General features: G+C 32.3%; 1 protein-coding gene across 1 annotated transcript; it reads right to left on the reverse strand.

Annotated features, from left to right (window-relative positions):
- Window positions 1-7854: 7854 nt before the first annotated feature.
- LOC132278722 (uncharacterized) lies at window positions 7855-14133 on the reverse strand. The gene is made up of 2 exons (XM_059780586.1): window positions 13504-14133; window positions 7855-8106 (listed from the first exon to the last, which is right to left on the reverse strand). The coding sequence occupies exon 1, from the start codon at window positions 13869-13871 to the stop codon at window positions 13539-13541; it is 333 nt and encodes a 110-aa protein (XP_059636569.1). The 5' UTR covers window positions 13872-14133; the 3' UTR covers window positions 7855-8106; window positions 13504-13538.
- Between the last annotated feature and the right edge of the window lie 4905 nt (window positions 14134-19038).

Below are 19038 nucleotides of genomic sequence, written 5' to 3' on the forward strand. Positions count from 1 at the left end.
TCACACCAATTTCCTTTAACATTTGTGTTATTTATTTATTTTTTTCAAAACTATTCTCTAAGTCATGATGTTAACTCATTATTTCACATATTATGTTTGCTAAATTTTATTATTACATTTAACCTATACACAACCTCATTGCACATTTAATTAATTAATTTATTATTATTATTTTTTAAAAATATATATAAAGACAAAAGAAAGTAAAAGATAAAGTCAATTACTATGAAAGCTAATAAAAAAAAGTAAAACAAAACTAAATAAACTAATTAGCAATGATTTTTTTTTTTTTTGGATGATAAAGCAAACACACACACACACTTTTTTGTCCATGCTCGGGTTTGAACCCCTCTCCTTTCCTCCTCTTTGAAGATGGGAATGCTATACCATTAGGCCAAAAGCCTTTTGATAATTAGTTAACAATGTTAGCATAATGGATTAAGTTTATAGTGGGTAAAAATGTCTTTAAATCTAATTTTTTATTTTAATTAATTATTTAACTTAAGCACAAATAAATCAATTATAAAACAGTTAATTGTCAATGCAATCATCCCATTGGTTATGAAAGAAGTCCACAGGAAATTCCAGTTGATTCTGAATCACTCCGCATACATTGCAACTTGCAAGTTCTAGCATTACTTATTGCCAATAGTTGACTTTCTCTACAGTGATTATTATTAGCTATAAGTAAAGTCTTGACGCACAAGTATGAGTTGGTTTTGAATTGCAGCACATGAGTGACAGCAACGTGTTCTCTTTAAATTCCTCCAATTAAGCACCAACCTTGAGCTTCAGCTCATTTAAAGCCATCAAACTAAGCGCTGGATCATATTCTTTGCACGCACTAGTGGGTGAAAAAAATAATAATAATAAAATAAAATAAAATAAAATAAAATTTGTTTATATAAATTAAGGACTATTCCAAGCGAGTGAATGACTCGCGAAGTTTCAAGAAAAATAATAACATAGTCGGGATTATGGCATGCTCGGCTAATTTTTTTATTTTCGTTAGTGTACTGTTGTAGCAGTGCAGCGAAATAAAAGTACGGGTAATGTACTGTTACACTTTTTGAGGTTTGGCAAAAGGACACTTAGGAAAAATTTACCTATTTTTTAGACAAAGACACCCCCTAAAAGTTCAAAAATGGACAAAGACACACCTTTACATGAAAATTTGACCAAATTACCCTTTGACAGTTTATGAAATTTTTTTAACTTTACAATTTAATAAATTGAACCAATCTACTCTCATGAATAATTTATGCATAAAAAAAAAAAAAAAACTTTATATTGTTCATCTTTTTCTTTTTTCTTCTTTTTTTTGTTATTTACTTTATAATGTCCCAACTTCTTAAAAATGTAGACGTCTAAAATGATTTTTTGATTCAATACATATATTTTAAATAAATTATATTTTGTCATTACTTCTTTTTTTATTTTTAAATTAAGATGCTTAATTCTTTCATTTAAAAAAATTAAACCAATCTTTTTTTTCTTAAAAATAAAAAATATGGTACCAGTATAACTTTATGTATCTTAAATTATATATCAAATATTATACATTTCCCAACATAAAAAAAAATAGGTACTAGTATAACTTTATGCATGCCTTTATTTTTATTTTTTTCCCCTTTGTTTTATTATTATTTTCCCCTTTGTTTTATTATTATTTTTCCCTTTTTTATTATTATTTTTTTTCCTTTTATGTTAGAAAATGCATAGTATTAATTTAAGATACATAAAGTTATACTGGTATCATATTTTTTATTTTTAAGAAAGAGGGATTGGTTTAATTTTTTTTAGATGAAATAATTAAGCATCTTAATTTAAAAACAAAAAAGAAAAAGAAAAAAGTAATAACAAAATATAATTTATTTGAAATATATGTATTGAATCAAAAAATCATTTTAGACATCTGCATTTTTAAGTAGTTGGGACATTTATAAAGTAAAAAAAAAAAAAAAAAATGAACAATATAAGGTTTTTTTTTTGTCACTTTTTTTTTTTTTAATGCATAAATTATTCATAAGGGTAGATTGGTCCAATTTATAAAATTGTGAAGTTAAAAAAGTCTCCTAAACGGTTAAATGGTAATTTGGTCGATTTCTTATGTAAAGGGGTATCTTTGTCCATTTTTAAACCTTCAGTGCTGTCTTTATCCAAAAAAACAGGTAAGTTTCATCTGAGTATCCTTTTGCCAAATCTCATGGAGTGTGGTTGTACTTTACCCTAAAAGTACAAAATATGTTTGATTATGTTTGTTGTCACTTAAATAGTATCAAAAATGATTCTAAAATTGGAGTCAAAATCAAAAGCATAAAAATGATATTTTTTTTTTTGCTTTCGCGCGGTAGCGAAACACTTTTTAATTTTAATTTTAATTTTTTTCTTTCTAAAATGACATTTTTAATTAGTAATTCAATTTTTCAAACTTACAACACTTTTTAACAATACGCTTACATGTTTTTGCTTTCAAAAATTTTGCAACAAATTTACGTTACCAAACAAGTTTCGAAATAGTGTTAACACACTCCAAAGTGGAAACATTACTTTTCCTTTGGATCAAAGCAAAAGTGGTTGCCAAATGGGCCCATAGGGATTGTTTGGGAACCATAGTTGCTTTATACTTTTGCTTTGATCCGAAGTAGAAGTAATGTATTTGCTTTAGAGTGTGTTCTATACTACTCGGAAGTATATTTGGTAACGTATATTTATTGTAAGATTTTTGAAATAAAAAACATGTAAATATGTTAGGTAAAAAAATGTTATAAGTTTGAAAAATAAAATGGTTACTTAAAAATGTAATTTTATTTATTATTTATTTTTTATTTTTATTTTTATTTTTTTTGGAGTTGTTTTTCACTACAGTGCGAAAGTAATTGGCACTTCTGATTTTGACTCTTTTTGACACTTTTCAAATCACAATAAACTTTATCAATCGCGTTTTGTGTTTTTGCTTCGCTATAATACAATGTCTTAAACAAAAAAACAAAAAACACAAAGTAAAAATGATTACCAAACAAACCCATAATTTTCATGATTTTTTCTCCCCAAAAATTTTCATTTAAAAAGTTTGGTTGCAATCTTTTTCCTCTCTCTTTCTCTTTATTCGGGTTCGCTTTATTTTCTTTGACTTTCAATTTGTACTTTTAATTTTTATCTAATTAATTACTATTTTTAGTAGGCGGGTATAATCGCACTTCACTTATAATCTTTACTTCACAAAGTGAATAATTATTTATTTTCAAATTTCACAACTACCATTCTAATTATGAATAGTCTCCCCTCTCTCCCATCTATAATATCTTGGATCTCTTTGACCCCAACCGAAAAAAAAAAAAAAAAAACCTTATCTCTATTGAATAAATTATTTCTGTTGACAAAATAAAAAAATAAAAACTATAATATACAAAAAATAAATAAAAAAGAAAGAGTTATCTTTGTTGAAAAAAAGGGTAAAGTGTATAAAAAATAAAAAATCTGAACTGAGTTTGAATTTGCAAATAACCACCTTTAAGTATATTTTATGCATAATACCCCATGAACTATCACATTTTATTACAAAATGTCCCAATACCTAAACTATATTTTATTAAATAATCACAATACCATTTCTTATTGAATTATACTTAATCTATTTTTCTTATTGAAATAAATTATGAAAAAAAATTCATACTATTTTGATGACATATTCTCCATTAAATTTACCTTTAATTTTTTAAACTAATTGTTTAAATAAAAATCTTAAGGAGAAAATTTTAAATAATTTAATTAATTTTTTATTTTTCATGAATATATTACATGAAAAAGAAGGTATTTTTATTTAAGTAAAATATTAATTTTTCATCAATATATTGTATGAAAAATGTATTTTTATACGGTAAAAGAGTTTAAACTGAGTACAAAATGTTTTATTATAAATAATAAAGTTTTAATAATAATTTAATCCTTTTAGAACATTGTAGTTACAATAATTTTTTTATGATAAGTTGATACTAATAATAAAATTAAGGTAAATAGTATAATTAATATTTAGATTAGAGAAAATATAATTAAAATAATAAATTTAATGAGAAAGGGTAAAATAGTCTTTTGTATTGAGTTTGTCCTTAATTGTAACAAATCAATAATTCAAGGGAAATGAGATGACATTGTTAACCACTCGTTGTATTTGGTTTATTAGTAAAGAAAAAGAAAGGAAAATGATAATAATCATGTTGGGGAAAAGAAAAATAAGGAAACTATTTTAAAAAATTTACTATCATATCATTTTTTATAAATTTTACTCCGATCTGTTATAAAAGTAAGGGCAAATTCGATATTAACAAAATTTATTAAAAATGTTAATCTTTCCTTCTTTTTTGGGAGAATTGCAAAACTAAAATTTTATACCTAATTTGTATCATGCCAAACCCTTCGCTTTTCTTTCTTTTCTTTTAAAAAAATTATATCAAACACACTTATTTCATTTCCCCTGTTACCTTAATTTGTTTTCATTCTTTTTCTTCCTCATCTTTATCCTCCAACCAAAGTGGGCCACTTATTTGGCAGCTGTCACTTTATGAGCCGCAATGCATACCTTGAATTTGTAAAAGTGTGGAAGAAGTGAGCGACCCGCATACCCGTTTGCATGTGCCATCAGTGCAGACGATTTCCACATGATTGATCTACCACTCCACTACTTTCCAATTCAAATAATTTTGTTCTGAATCTTCTTCAAATTTTAATTTAATAATACGTAATTATTAAAATTGAAGTAATAATTTCGAATTGAATGACATCCGTGTCTGCTTTGCGGTTCAGACCTATGTTTTGGTGGGAACACAACCACACATGACCCCATCCACCGCAATTAGTGGGAATGTCACCTAAACCCCATATACGCAACAAGGCAGACAAATTATTCTCTCTTTTGAAATTTTTATGAGAGAAAGTTGTGAAATCTAAACTAGAAATTTATGATATCATTTCTCACTTTTGTATGTGCAAAGATTTACACATTGGTGAGTTGACATCTGTTGGATGCCAAATTCATCCTTGTACGTGTATATTTATGTACGTGTGAGTTGAGATTCGTTGGATGCAGTACAATAGAAAATCACAGTTCAATTACCTAGTTAGTTTCTTTCTTCGTTCTTTTGCTATTTTGGTCAGTATTTTCGCCACTGCTTCAGTATACACTTTTATATGTGTGAAGATTCACATGCGTGTGAGTTGAGATTTGTCGAATGTAGTACAACAGAGGATCCCAATTCAGTTGGCTAATTACTTTCTTTCTTAATTCCTTGTCTTACTTGGTCAGCGTTTCCAACACTTCACTCTTTTTTTTTTACCGAACATTGTTTAGAGGCAGTAACTTTGGTTAACAATTGTATTATTTCGAATTTAAGAGTGTCACAAACTCGAGCTAAAGGTGTTGATTGTACGAACTTGAACTAAAAATATTGCAACTTCAAATTAAGGTCGTTCAAACTCAAGCTAAAAGTATTGCAATTCTAAAATAAGAGTGTCGTAAACAAGAACTAAATGCGTTGCAACTTATATTATATAGATAAGGTTCATATAAAACTTCAATATGGATTGGGCTTATTAAATTCTAGTGGTGTAATTTGATGAAATGTTCATCAAAATTAGTTGAATATATATATTATTGAAACGTTTAGAGACCTTACATGAGTCCAATTATCATTAAGAATTAAATACTAAGGTTAGAAGGGTGACAATAAAATGTATTTATTATCGTAAAAAACGAAAAGTGGAAGGACCTATTAGCAAAGAAGTCCTACAATGGCACTCACTTGTAATTCTATTGCATTTCTTTGTAATTATTCTCTAGTGTTTCTTTGTAAATATTTTGGTGAATATATTTACAATTATGGACTTTTATTCAAATTATTAAAGAAGAAAAATATGGAAGTATAAATTTGATGGACAGGTCTTAGTTTGTTTCTAGGTCAAGAACTAGTGGGCCATAGTTAGAGAAAGAGTTATCTATAATAGCCCACACATAGGCTCTCCTAACTCGGAAGGACTTTCACAAGTTGAAAACAAGGTTGCAAGTCTCAATCGAATTGTGGCCTAGTAGTAGGGTTCTCGTCTCTCCAAAAGCAATTACATTATCGAAATTTCTTGCTTGAAAAAGAAAACGAAAAAGATGAATTTTTTTTTTTTTTTTTGGGGATAAAATTACATAGGCCTCCCGTTCTTAATGATTAAAATGTCATTTTTGCCATTTGTAATATGTGTGTAGACAATAAAAAATTATTTAAAAGTAAGAGTAAATTAGTATATATAACTATAGTGATTCTACATAACTATGCTAAGGGAGGTCAGTGTAAATTTATTTATTTATTTATTTTTTTTTCCTTTTGGTTCTTAGTATAGTTATATAGAATCACAAAATCCATCAATAAAGAGTGCCACATCTGCTTTTTGAATGCGACTTGACGAATCGAAAACCAATGCAATAGTTCATGATTTAGGATTTCCCAATTGTCCAAATTTAGTTTTAGCTTCCTTGAATCGATTCACGTCAATTTCAATAAATTCTAACTATTATAAGTTGTGAAAGTCTTGAATTTGTAAAATTACATCAATAAAGAGTGCCACATCAGCTTTTTGAATGAGACTTGACGAATCGAAATCCAATGCAGTAGTTCATGATTTAGGATTTCTCAATGGTCCAAAGTCAATTTTAGCTTCCTTGAATTGATTCATGTCAATTTCAATAAATTCTAAGTATTATAAGTTGTGAAAGTCTCGAATTTGTAAAATTATGAGGGTGAGTGTAGAAAACAACAAAATTTTACTTGGGTTGACTACATGAACCATACTTTCTATTCAACTCCATCCAAGGCCACTACTTCAATTGTTCATCTTTATCTGAGTTTGTTGAGTTACAGAACAAAATTGAGTAGAATGGTTTTTACTGCTGCTATTTGTGCCCTTTGGAGTGAGAGGAATGCTAGACTTCATTTAAGGGTTAGAAGGTCTGCTGTAGAGGTTGTGTCACGTCCTGGATTTCCCAAGACCCCGGAGTGCGATGAAGAAGAAGGAAAAGAAACATAAAGGAAAGGAAAGAAAGGGAAAATGAAACCGATTCCAAAACATCCGACCGACGTTCCTAACAAGCAAGCGGAATTAAGGATTAAACGAGAATCCTCAGTGATCACCATAGTCCCGAGCGTCACCTTGACAATGCTACACCGATCAACTCACACATTCAACCTTAGAAAACACATCCCCAAACAAAAAGGGAAGAAACGTTTAAATGACGCTGAACAAGGTCTTGTTTTGACCTTGAAAAGAAATGGGGTAAAAGAATGAAATAAAAAGGGACTGAGATTGATCACCATCCCTAGCTTAAAACAATCTCCTCCAAGCCCCAAAACACCCTCACAAAGGCTTGTGAACCATGGCCAAACAATTCCCTAAGATTGCGCTTCGAAAACCACCCGAAAAGACCCAAATATGCACCCATCGGGTTGTGACCGGTCCAAGCTGGTCAGTCCACCTTGGACACTAGGATTTTTCTCGGAAACACGTCTGTTTCAACCGGCACCATGGAACCTAATTTAAAACACCTCATATGGCTATAAATGGACCAAGAACAACATGAGAACATAGCATATGACCACATGCATCAAGCTTCTCAGAAGAGCAATTAAGTTCCCAATCACGTATTCTTGTACCTTAAACACATAGGATCAACTTGGATACTTCCTATATAGGTCATGAATTTCTTCAAAAGAAATATATCACATACAAGTATACTGTGGCATACAAGTCCCGACCTTCATGCTTTCGTACATAGAACCAAAAAGGAACCAAGTGAATACTTTCAAGGGTTAAGAATAGCTTAATAACAACTAAAAGGCATGCTCACTTGTTATTTACATCAAGCTCTTTAGTTGGATTTACCTAAACATAAGATCATGACTTTAGGTCCTCATACACCTTTTCATAACATCAAAAGTTACAAGCTCAACTTATAATCGATTACATTGAAAGGTTCAAATGAATACAATGATTACTCAAGCTACATCAAAATTAATCATGCTTCATTTCCTTATACTAGCTACGCACCGCCCGTGACGTACTCCTTACCTGCAAAATGATAGGGTGAGCAAACTAACCCAATAGACGATGCAGTAACCAACCCGCCTCATGATCAAACAAGTCATGCAACACAGAGAATTCAAGAAAACGAGGTAACGTCCTAAGGAATAACGGAATAAAGAAATTCAGAGAGGGTGGAGAGAGAGAGAGCATCCTTCCAGGCTCACCTTTCTTCTCATCCCTCCGAAAATGGGCAAAAGTGAGGAAGGAAAGACAAAATAACGGTTGCATAAATATGAAATAATATTTCTACCGTTCAATTATTTACCAAATTACTTTGTTAAACCCAAATCTAAAATTATAACAGTAACAATGTTACTTAATATGAAAATATGGACAAATTGGTAAAATATGCTAATGGTAATTACTTTCGTGTCTCTCCTACCAAACAAATGAAGGGCTCAACTCCTCCCCTTCCCTTTCACTCAACCAAACAAAAAGGGAAAATTATATCTTCCCTTTCCTAGGAGTACCTCTTCCATCCACTTTCTTAATGTTCCTTTCGGTAGGAAGAAAAAAAATTGAATGAAAGGGAGAGAAGAAGGGATCACTGAGACATTCCTAGGGAAGAGATTAACTGTTTCCATATTTTTGTTCGGTTGGATAGAAGAGAATGGAAAAAACTGACAATTTAATTTGATCTGTAGGATAAAAGGAATGATAAAATTTTAAGTTATTTTTACCATTAAACCCATCACTACTTTATTTATGGGATTTATTAAATATTTATGAAAGGTGATGTAGTAATTTAAAACTTCTATAACAGACTCACTTGTCTTCTCTCTTATCTTCCGCCCATATTTGGGCGGATAAAAATTTGTGAAGGAGGAAAGATGATTCATTTTTCCTATTATCATTTCTTTCCTTATACCATCCCTACCGAATGAAGGAAATTTGTTCCTTCCTTCCTATTTTCCTTCTACCCCTCTTCTTTCCTTTCTACCGAGCATAGCATAAAGGAACAAGGACACAGAAATTTTATAGAAGTTCAGTAAGTTTCAATCGATTACTCGATCAAAAAAAGCCACACTAGAGAGCTTCAATCGAAGTGTCGATTGATTAAAGTGATAATAGTTGCTCTCGATCAAAAGCTTGATCGATGCAAATTTTAATGAAAAAATTGTTTCTAGAACTTCGTATTTTTCTTTTTTGCTTTATCAACACCTTTTAGAGAGAGATAGCATACACTCATCCTTTTTTAGAAAGCATATTTTTCTTTCCCTCATCGACTATCTTGCATTAGATGGTGAGTTACTATTCAAAGTGTTGATCATAATAATCCTTGTGCAACACCAAAATGTTTCTACACAACGAATACAAAGTTTGGACATCACTAATCATTGACACCAATATGCAGACAGAGATGTGGATCATGCAAGTAGGAAATCTGTTGATAAGGCAGCAAGCTGAAAACTCGAGTGGAGAGTTTCACATTGGTCTGTGTTACCCGTTCAAGAGGGGATGGATTGTCTTTAGACAAGCTTAGAAACTTCTCGAGACTTGGGCTAAATATGGCATAGACCTACTCCCTCAAAGTTTCCTAGACTCCTACCTTCACCACCACTATACTCGCACAACAGCCTGCGTCACCTCATCTTCACCCTCACCCTTAAATATGGCATAGACCTACTCCTACTCAGGTTCCTATGCAACTCCCCCCTCATCATCACTACATTTGTTAATATATATAGAGAATATAGCATTTATTTATTTATCAAAAAAAATAAATAAATAAAGCTGATCAAACAACCCAGTTGATCATATATGTGTGCGCTGCACAAAGCAAGACAATCTGCAATTACGTTAGGCTAGGGTTTCATTTATATAGGTTATATATGAAACCCTTATATATGAAACCCTAGCCTCAAAGTTTCCTAGACTCCTACCTTCACCACCACTATACTCACACAACAGCCTGCGTCACCTCATCTTCACCCTCACCCTTAAATATGGCATAGGCCTACTCCTACTTGGGTACCCATGCAACTTCCCCCTCATCATCACTACCTTCGGTAATATATATAGAGAATATAGCATTTATTTATTTATCAAAAGAAGAAGAAGAAGAAAAAAAAAAAAAAGGTTCATCAAAGAGAACCCAGTTGATCATATATGCGTGTGCTGCACAAAGCAATAGAATCTGCAATTACGTTAGGCTAGGGTTTCATTTATATAGGTTATAAATCAAGTTTTAATTTTGATTTTTGTTCAGTTCATTTTTTAACTGTTATTCAATTTTAAAATGATGCTTTCAAAGTATGAAAGATGGTTTTACATGATAGTAAGAGAGTTTCCACTGGCAAAAGTAATTTGTAGAAAAATGAACAAAACCATGGGATAATCTGTTCCGAGATGAGTTTCACGGATTTATTAACAGTGAACTAGTATGCGACTCTTTAGAAGGTCAAACAACAACAATCAAAAAAGTTCTGAAAAAGTACTACATTAGTACATTGAAATAAAATGTATAAAAGATACGAGGAAAGCTCATATGAATTATAACTGCTGCACTAAAGCTGAAGGGGTAACAGTAAGCTATGGATGTAAAAAGAAACTTAGAAAAGCTCCGACCAGAATTATCTTCGTGATAAGATTAACAATTACCAAAATCATCAGAAAAGGGGGAATTATTCAAAATTAATGAAGCACAATCCATAACAGAATGGTTACATGTGAAATATAGAAATGATCAATATCTAAATTACAAATTAAAATCATATAAAAATATAGAAGGAAGCCATCAAGTGGAATGAACCAAAGAAACTTTTGTTCAAATTCCTCTGCTTTATTCAAATAATGTTAGGAAAATATTAAAAAAAAAACAACACAATTATTATGTTCATATAGGGATAATACATGCAAGCCTCTGTCCACTATTCAAATTTGGAATAGACACTACGATTTTGTGTTGCATAATGGATATTTGTCGTTGAACTTTTGTAATGCCTTACTTATTACAAAAATAAATAATAAATAATCATGGAATGCCTTAATGTAATGGACCAATATGGTTTAAAAACAAGCCAAATTATTCCTTGGGTTAAGAAGATCCTAATACCAGTAAAGAACATGTTAGAAGCAGAAGGATATCAAAAGAAGATACTGATAACGAAAGAGATGAAATTATAAGCTACATTTAAAAAGCCAAAAGATAAGGCTACAAAAAAATTAAAAATCAACAAAATCCTCAAAAAAATATTTATTGGTAAAAGAATTGAAGGCAGTCCAAAAAATTCAAATATAGAATTAGATTTTAAATATGAAGGATATAGTCCTAAAAAGATAGATGCCTTAATAGATACATTGTATCATTTAGTACGACCATATATATATTGCTCCAAAACAATGGACCTATACTTTTTTTTTTTTTTTACAAAGGACCCAAATATATCAAGGATAGCAAATTGACCATTGGTTAGAATGGAATACGAGACGAATCATGGTTTAGTAACAATAAATCAAAGAGAATTAAATATAGAGAGCAACCCATTGTTCTTATTTAGATGAAGAATTCTTGATTGTAAATAACTTCTTAAAACAAGAAGAAATAGACTACATCTTCAAGAAAAATTGTGTATCAAATCCGAAATCCTTGAGCCTAATTACTGGAATGTCTCTAAAAAAATTTAAAATTGGATCTTGTCCAGTAAAAATTAACGAACCAAATCTATCAGTTTCTACTTTCTAGTAGTACCCTTTAATCAACCCAGCATGGTGACAAACAATCCTATGAACAATCGTGAAAACATATTTGGAAAAAAGAAAATTTCTTTGATTAGATAACAAAAAGCGATAGTAAAATCAGGATTTAAGAAAACAAGTATTATCAAACCAAGGAAGGAACAGGGAATCCAATCTTTATAGCCTTATTCAAACGCTTGAACATATTTTTCTGGAAAATCCTTAACAATGTGGGAAAAATATAAGCATTTAGCAAGGATAGTTCTTGAGGATTTCAAGATAAGCCCAAAGTACTATATAACTACCCAATTCTTCATCTTTTCCGTCACTTACATGAGACAGAAATTGATAAGACCCTATGCATGTACATATCCCATAAGTATAATTAATAGGGTAATTTATGTTGAAACCCCTAAGGTTTGTCCTAATTACACATGAATTCTATTACTACAAAAACGTTCAAAATAAATGGAATGCAAGTTTAACAAAACTAGAGATAGAAGTAGAGATGTAATAAAGACTTGAAGAATAAGAGATATAAGAAAGCAAGCAACATCAATATCTAAGGCGGATTATTACTAAAGTAGGAGAGATTGGAGATAATGCTACTTAACGAATTTCGGTTGAATGGACGGATACTTCAATTAATTGTGTGATCAACACACACTTATAAAAACTAAGACATTTAGACATTTTCAGATAGATATTGGGTGATTAAGAAACAAAACTTCCATAAAATGAGTTTGATTAGATGAATGTTGAGGTGGATGCATGGTAAAACAAGAAAGGATAAAATTAGAGAAAATTACATATGTGGAACACTTGAAGTAGCAAACCAATTTTTTTTATTTATTTTTTTATTTATATTTTTTTTAACAAGAGAAAATTAACTAAGATTGTTTAGCCGTGTGCAACAAAAACCAATAATTGCACTAGTGAGGAATCTGGACGTATTTTATATGAAATTAATGATAAGGTCGGGAAAGACAAAAATTAACACGGCCAGTATTGGTAACAGCTAAAGGTGTGGTATGAGATAAACTAGAAAGAGGAAACAAGCTTAATGCTGAAGTGCGCAAATAGTTGGTTACAAGGCATTGTTGAACTGGCATTTCGCTTATGCAAGGTGCTTGAAATGGAGATTAAAGACAGACCTGACATTTAACAGAACACTATATTGCACAGAGTGATTTTTCCTAGTATTTGAAACTGCATTACCACTACACTAACAACAAATAAAAGATCTCCAGTTTAAATGTAAAAGAACCAACAGCCCCAAATCTTTATAACCTGTGACCCAAATCAACTATCAAATCACTGATAAAGATTATGCCCCAAATTGCAGATTATTGAGCCTCCCTTCAATTCTTACAAATAATTAGAAATTAAGACTACAATAGTGTTAAGAAATAATAGTTTACACTATTCATATATTTTTCTTTTTATCTCTTTTCATTTTTACTGCTTTATATTCCAGAGTTCGAAGTAATTAGTTTGGATACTGCTATCAATCACGAACCCACCCTTCCAAAAAAGATGTTCATAGATTGCAAGACGACAACAAACAATCCACCTTTGAATCAAAATCCAACAAGACAATCCATACAGATTCAGACCCTAAAATTTTTCAAAAAAAAAATAATAAAACATATAAAAAAACAAACAAACCCTAGATTGGGGCAGCGTAAGGGATGACTGACTTACAAGTAAAAGTTAGAAGGATGAGTGGATGAATGGAATCAATCATCGTCTGGGAAGAGAAGACGAAGCCTGGAAGCGAAAAGGCCAGTGGGTTCGAGAGCTGCTTGGTCACGGAGGCTGCGCTTGATATGGTCCATGCGATGGGTGAGGCCTTCTTTCTCTTGTCTTAGGGCGGATGTGTCCTCGCGGAGATCGTTGAGTCGGTACTTCTGCCCCAACGATCTGACGCTCAGCAGTAATATTCCGGTCATCACGAAGAACTGTATGAAGCTGTCTTTTCTCTTCATTGCGTGCCCTAGAAAACCTATTGGCTTTCTTCCTCCGGGGTTTTGAACGCCGGTGGAGGAGGACGATGATCCAGAGGAAGCCATGGATTTAGATTAAATTAAGAAATAAATGATTTTCTTCTAGCGTTAGACTGTAGCCACTGGTAACTGGTGCTAGTTCGGGTAGGTAGCTGCGACTGTTTTCATTGATTTCAGGGGTAATTTATATTGGCATCCTTGAGATTAAGGTACGTTTGGACGTAGATTTGGAGAGAAAAGGAAATGAAAGGATAATGAAAGCCTATTTAGTTGATTAAAATTGAGATAAAAGAAATGATGGAGACAGAGATCGGGGGATAACCCATCTCTCCTTATCCTTCATTTCCTATCCCACCATAAACGAGAAGATAGAAAAAAAAAAAAATGATATTATTTAAGTAAAATTTTTATAATTTCGAAATCATTTGTGACAATTAGTAATATTTCAAAATTTTAGCATATTTATTTTTTTTTCAGAATTATTTTATTTTTATGCATTGTTTTGCGTGTCATGTATCGGTTAACATGCCACGAGGGTTCTAAGAGTCATTTAGGACATTTATTTGTTCTGAGAGTCATTTAGAACATTTCTTTGAGTTTAAAACTCGGATTTTCAAGCCAGGAGTTTTTGTGTGGGCCCCACACGATTTGCATGCTCAAAAATATTTTCTAGACATATTTTAATGCAATATATATTATTTGATGTTTATAGGAGAGTGTATGTGAAATTTTACATGGCAGGGCATTTTTGGGATTCATTGGCAAGTGGGGCTAAAATAGTCATTTTGGTGGTCAAAGGTGGACCAACCTTTGACCAACTCACATGTGGGGGACATAGGTCACTCTTTTTCTGCATAATTCTCGGACAACCATTCGACTATCCTGCTTCTCTTCTTCTTCTTCTTTTTCCATCATCATTTCACTATTGTTATCCACTTAGAAGCTTGATTTTGACCACCTTTTTTTTTTTTTTTTAATGATATTGACCTAGTGAGGGAAAAACTCTCCATTTGTTGAGAGCTTTCCATTTATGTAAGATTTAAGCCTATCAGGCCACTTCAAATTTTCAGTCTCCTCACTAATGTTGGATTTTGATGAAGCTTTAAGGGAAAAGTTTGTTCTCCTAGTCCTCCTCTCTTTATTGGTGTGGACTTCATTTTGGTAGACATTTTTACTTGGTGTAAACTAGGGTTTGAGCTTCAAAGAGGTAGAGTTGTTTAATTGTCATAGTCCTTTTATTTTGTAGCAAATTACATGTTTTCCCCTAATGATGCTCTCTTTGTTGTTGCACAAAATAGTGTCACTTTGCTTTAGAGAATGTCAAGTGGGCATCACCTTTTAAAATTTATAAAAGCCACTTAACACTTATACTATGTAGTATGAAGTAAGAAGGGATCGTCCCAAGTGACTGAACACGTATTGGAATTAAATCGAACTTTAGTACTAATGAGATTGTAAAGAGAGTTGGTTTGGTTTGTTTAAACTGCAATTTGAACTTAGAAGCATGCAAAGCAATTAAACTAAAATGATTAGGGTAAAAGAGATAGGAGATGAGTCTTAGGGTATAGGAATCACCACTAAACTCATTCACTAAACCACAAGTCTTTGTCTAAATGGGGGAAAAATCATGTTGAAACCCAAGTGTGTGCTACCAATTGTAATAAAGAGCATGGCCATCAAATTCAAGTATGAATTGTCTACCAAACTACAAGCATGATTAAAGTGTAGTGCAATTCATCAAGTTCAAGCATAAACCATCAAGTTAATCCACAATTGTAGCACACATCATTCTAGAGAATAATACAATTTGCAATAATAAGCCATGGACTATCAAATTCAAGCATGGATTGCCTACTTATCTAGGAATTGAAATGTGATTAAACTACAATTAAGCTAAGATGTGAATTTAAGATAATTAAACTAAAGGTGTAGTGCAATCCATCAAGCATAAGCATAATCCATCAAATTAATCAACAAATGCATTTAGTGAAATCCATGCATAGCCATCACTAAATTCTTAATGAATCACACATAGACATGTAACTAATCTAGAGAATTATTTGAAAGAATTCAACCATATATAAAATCATGGAAAAAATCAAGGTCCATATATTCACAGGGCTAAAGCATTCATTACAACAATAAATTTCCCCAAAAAGACAAAGACTGGAGTTTAGAGAACAAGCTTAGGGCTCTTCTAATCCCTAAGATGGTGTTTAACCACTCATGGAGGAGGTAGATGTGATCTTGGAACCCTCAAGGGCAATCCCCAAACATGGCTCCATTTTCTTCCTCTTGGTCTTCTCGGTAGAAACCCTAGAGATCTTGATGTTCTTGCCTATTTTCTTCCCAAAAATCCTAATCTAGAGAGATAATTTTTAATGTCTAAAGTTGATCTCTATGTAAAATTAGCTAACCCTTAACAAAATAGTTCATTTTGCTTTATAAACAAGCTCCTTAGAGTGTAAAACAAGTCAGTAAATGAGCCCTCCAATCATTCAATCTCGCAACCACTTAGTAGGAGAAGTTTGGGCGAAACTGGGAATAAAACAGCTCTCTGCCAGCAAAGTTGCAATCGATCGTTGAATTTTGAGATCGATCGTCGAATTCTGCGATCGACTGTAGCTGACGTGGCAGTCTCATCTTGACAACTAGTTGTCTTATTTGCTGAGTTGGCACTGATGTGGAATTGTCAACGATCGCACTTGTCTGCGATCGACCATGAGTTGAACGATCGGTGACGTGGCAACCCCATCCAATTATTGACGTGGCTGCGATCGATTCTGAATCTTTCCTTGGTGATGAGCACTGAAAAGTGCGTATTTAAACCCCTTAAGCTTAGGCATTCTAGTACCTTTATCTATCTTATTTTACAGTTTTAGATTGATTTCGTATTATTTCCAATATCAGGCACTTATCCCGAAAATAAGCTAACTCAGCCAAATAAGAGCAGAAATGAAGCAATTTTGGGATGAATCAAAGAAAGGAGCCAAGTGGAAGTAAAAGGAAGAAAAAGGTGGAAATCAATATCTTCGATCGATCTCAGATCAAAGTTCAATCAATCCAACATGATCAATCTCAGCACTTCAAGATGGATCAGAGCCATTATGACATTTTCAGAGATCTCAAAAGTTCGATCGATCCAACATTATTCTTCGATCGATCGAACTGCCTTGTCCTTATCCAAATGATTGATCTTATCTAGTTGTACCACCCTACCAACCACTTTTGTCCTTTTCCCAAAAATATCTTCAAAATATCTCAGATTTGTTTTTATCCAAAAAGCGCCGCCATTGAAGATTGATCTAGCCTAAGTTCGATAGATCTCAGCCATGTTCGATCGATTCAAGTCCAAGGTTCGATCGATCGAACTTCCTCCAGTGCAAAAAAGTTAAATTTCCAGCTCATTAAAAGTTGTCCTTTATCCAATCATTGGGGAATATTTTGTGCATGACCCTAGCTCATTTTGGGTGTCATTTAACCTACCTATATAAGGATAAGGATTACTTTTTACACCATAGCACCTCATATCACATCATATCATCTCATACCTTGTAAGAACTCTTGGAGAGCAAGTTTAGAGGAGGAGGAGGCTAGAGACACCATTGGAGACTCTTCATCAACCAAGGAGCAAATCTCTACCATGGAGTTAGCCCTTGAGGGTTAGAGAAGCACTATCATGAGTGGCTAGACATCCTCTTGGGGTGAGAGTTAGCCCCAAGCATGCTTTCTACATCTTGATTTTGTGTATTATTGAGGGATTAGTGTTGTAATACATGTTTTGACACTTATATATATATATAGATCTTGTTTAATTAATGATTTATGTGGTTTAATGCTTCCAATTGATCATTTCATTCTATCCATATGTCTATGTATGCTAGAATAGATGTTCATGTGTTTGTCTCTATTTCTTGTGTTATTGATGCATTTCTATGTGTATTAATGCCATAAATCTAGAGTTTGTTAAAACATAGTGCTTAAAGGAATGCTCTTGTAATTTTCTAGATGGTTCATGCTCATTTCTTGATGGATTGTGCCTCTCCCTTAGCTTAATTAGTTTAATTTCATATCATTAGCTTAATTGTAGTGTAGTGGTAGCATAGTTGTTAGATGGGAGGACAATCCATGCTTGTCGTTTGATGTTCCATACTTTTGAATGCAAGAAGCATATGTCTCTAACCTTGTGGTGTATTTGGCTTGTGAGCTTAATGAAAGGATTAATGACTTGCTAGATATATTATACTTTTCACATGCTATTTAGACAATATATACTTAATTGGTAGATATATTGTGCTTTTCACATATTGATTAGACAATGTATGCTTAATTGGTCACCCTTGCTAATTGAATCAACCAAACACACACACACATCAATATTGCAACACACATTTCCCTCATTAGTCACTAGTTAAGGGTGTAGAAAAGCATTATTTGGTGATGACCTCTAAACCCCAAGATCTCTCTTTCTCTTACTTACTCTTATTTGCATTCAATTATTTGGTTTAATTTGCTCTTTAGTTTAATAAACCAACCAACTATTTGTTTGATCACTCGACCTACTAACCCTAATAGCGATTCCACAACCAAATTCGACTCCAATTCCTTTGGACCATCCCTACTCACCCTAACTATATTTTTAGTGAAGGTAGTAGTGGCTTCTATAAATGTAAAACTTGGCCCTCGCCGTAATGCATACTCTTAAGCTTATGGTAGGACGACGACCATAGTTTTTGGCACCGTTGCCGGGGATTAGGCAACGTCATATTTGTGGAATCAATTAGGAATTAGTACTCTTTTGATCGTGTCTTTATTTTGTTTTTATTTTTCTTTTTGTTACTTATTATGTTTGTTCATCTTTGACAAGGAGCATTGAGTTAGGAGGAAAGCAAAGGAGCCACCAAGCAAAGGAGCTAAGCAAGCTTGGAAAAATGCTAAATCTTTTTAAAAAATTGCTAAGCTAAGCTATCAATTTGGAGTTGAAGTGCTATAGGACCTTTGTGAGCTTTTTTTTACTCAATCCCTTAGTTAAATCATCGGCCCGCATGGAGGCTTGTTTTTAATTTCTTAGATAAATCGTGAGCCCGCATGGAGGCATTTTTAATTGTTCTTTGCATCATTGTTGTTAAAGCATAGGAGTATGGGTTAAGTGTTTGTGGAGGAAGTTTCATTGAATTTGTTGTGAAGTTGAAGTGTTTGTTCATTCATTGTGTTTATGTGTTTTTACATTGTG

This window comes from Cornus florida, unplaced genomic scaffold, assembly GCF_030987335.1.
Source record: "Cornus florida cultivar Cherokee Brave unplaced genomic scaffold, ASM3098733v1 CherokeeBrave_3.0.0_Hap2_Chr10, whole genome shotgun sequence".
Classification (NCBI taxonomy): Eukaryota; Viridiplantae; Streptophyta; class Magnoliopsida; order Cornales; family Cornaceae; genus Cornus; species Cornus florida.

Bases quoted from the DNA above. Each gene is read 5' to 3' on its own strand.
- LOC132278722 (XM_059780586.1), bottom strand. From the start codon at position 13,871: ATGGCTTCCTCTGGATCATCGTCCTCCTCCACCGGCGTTCAAAACCCC.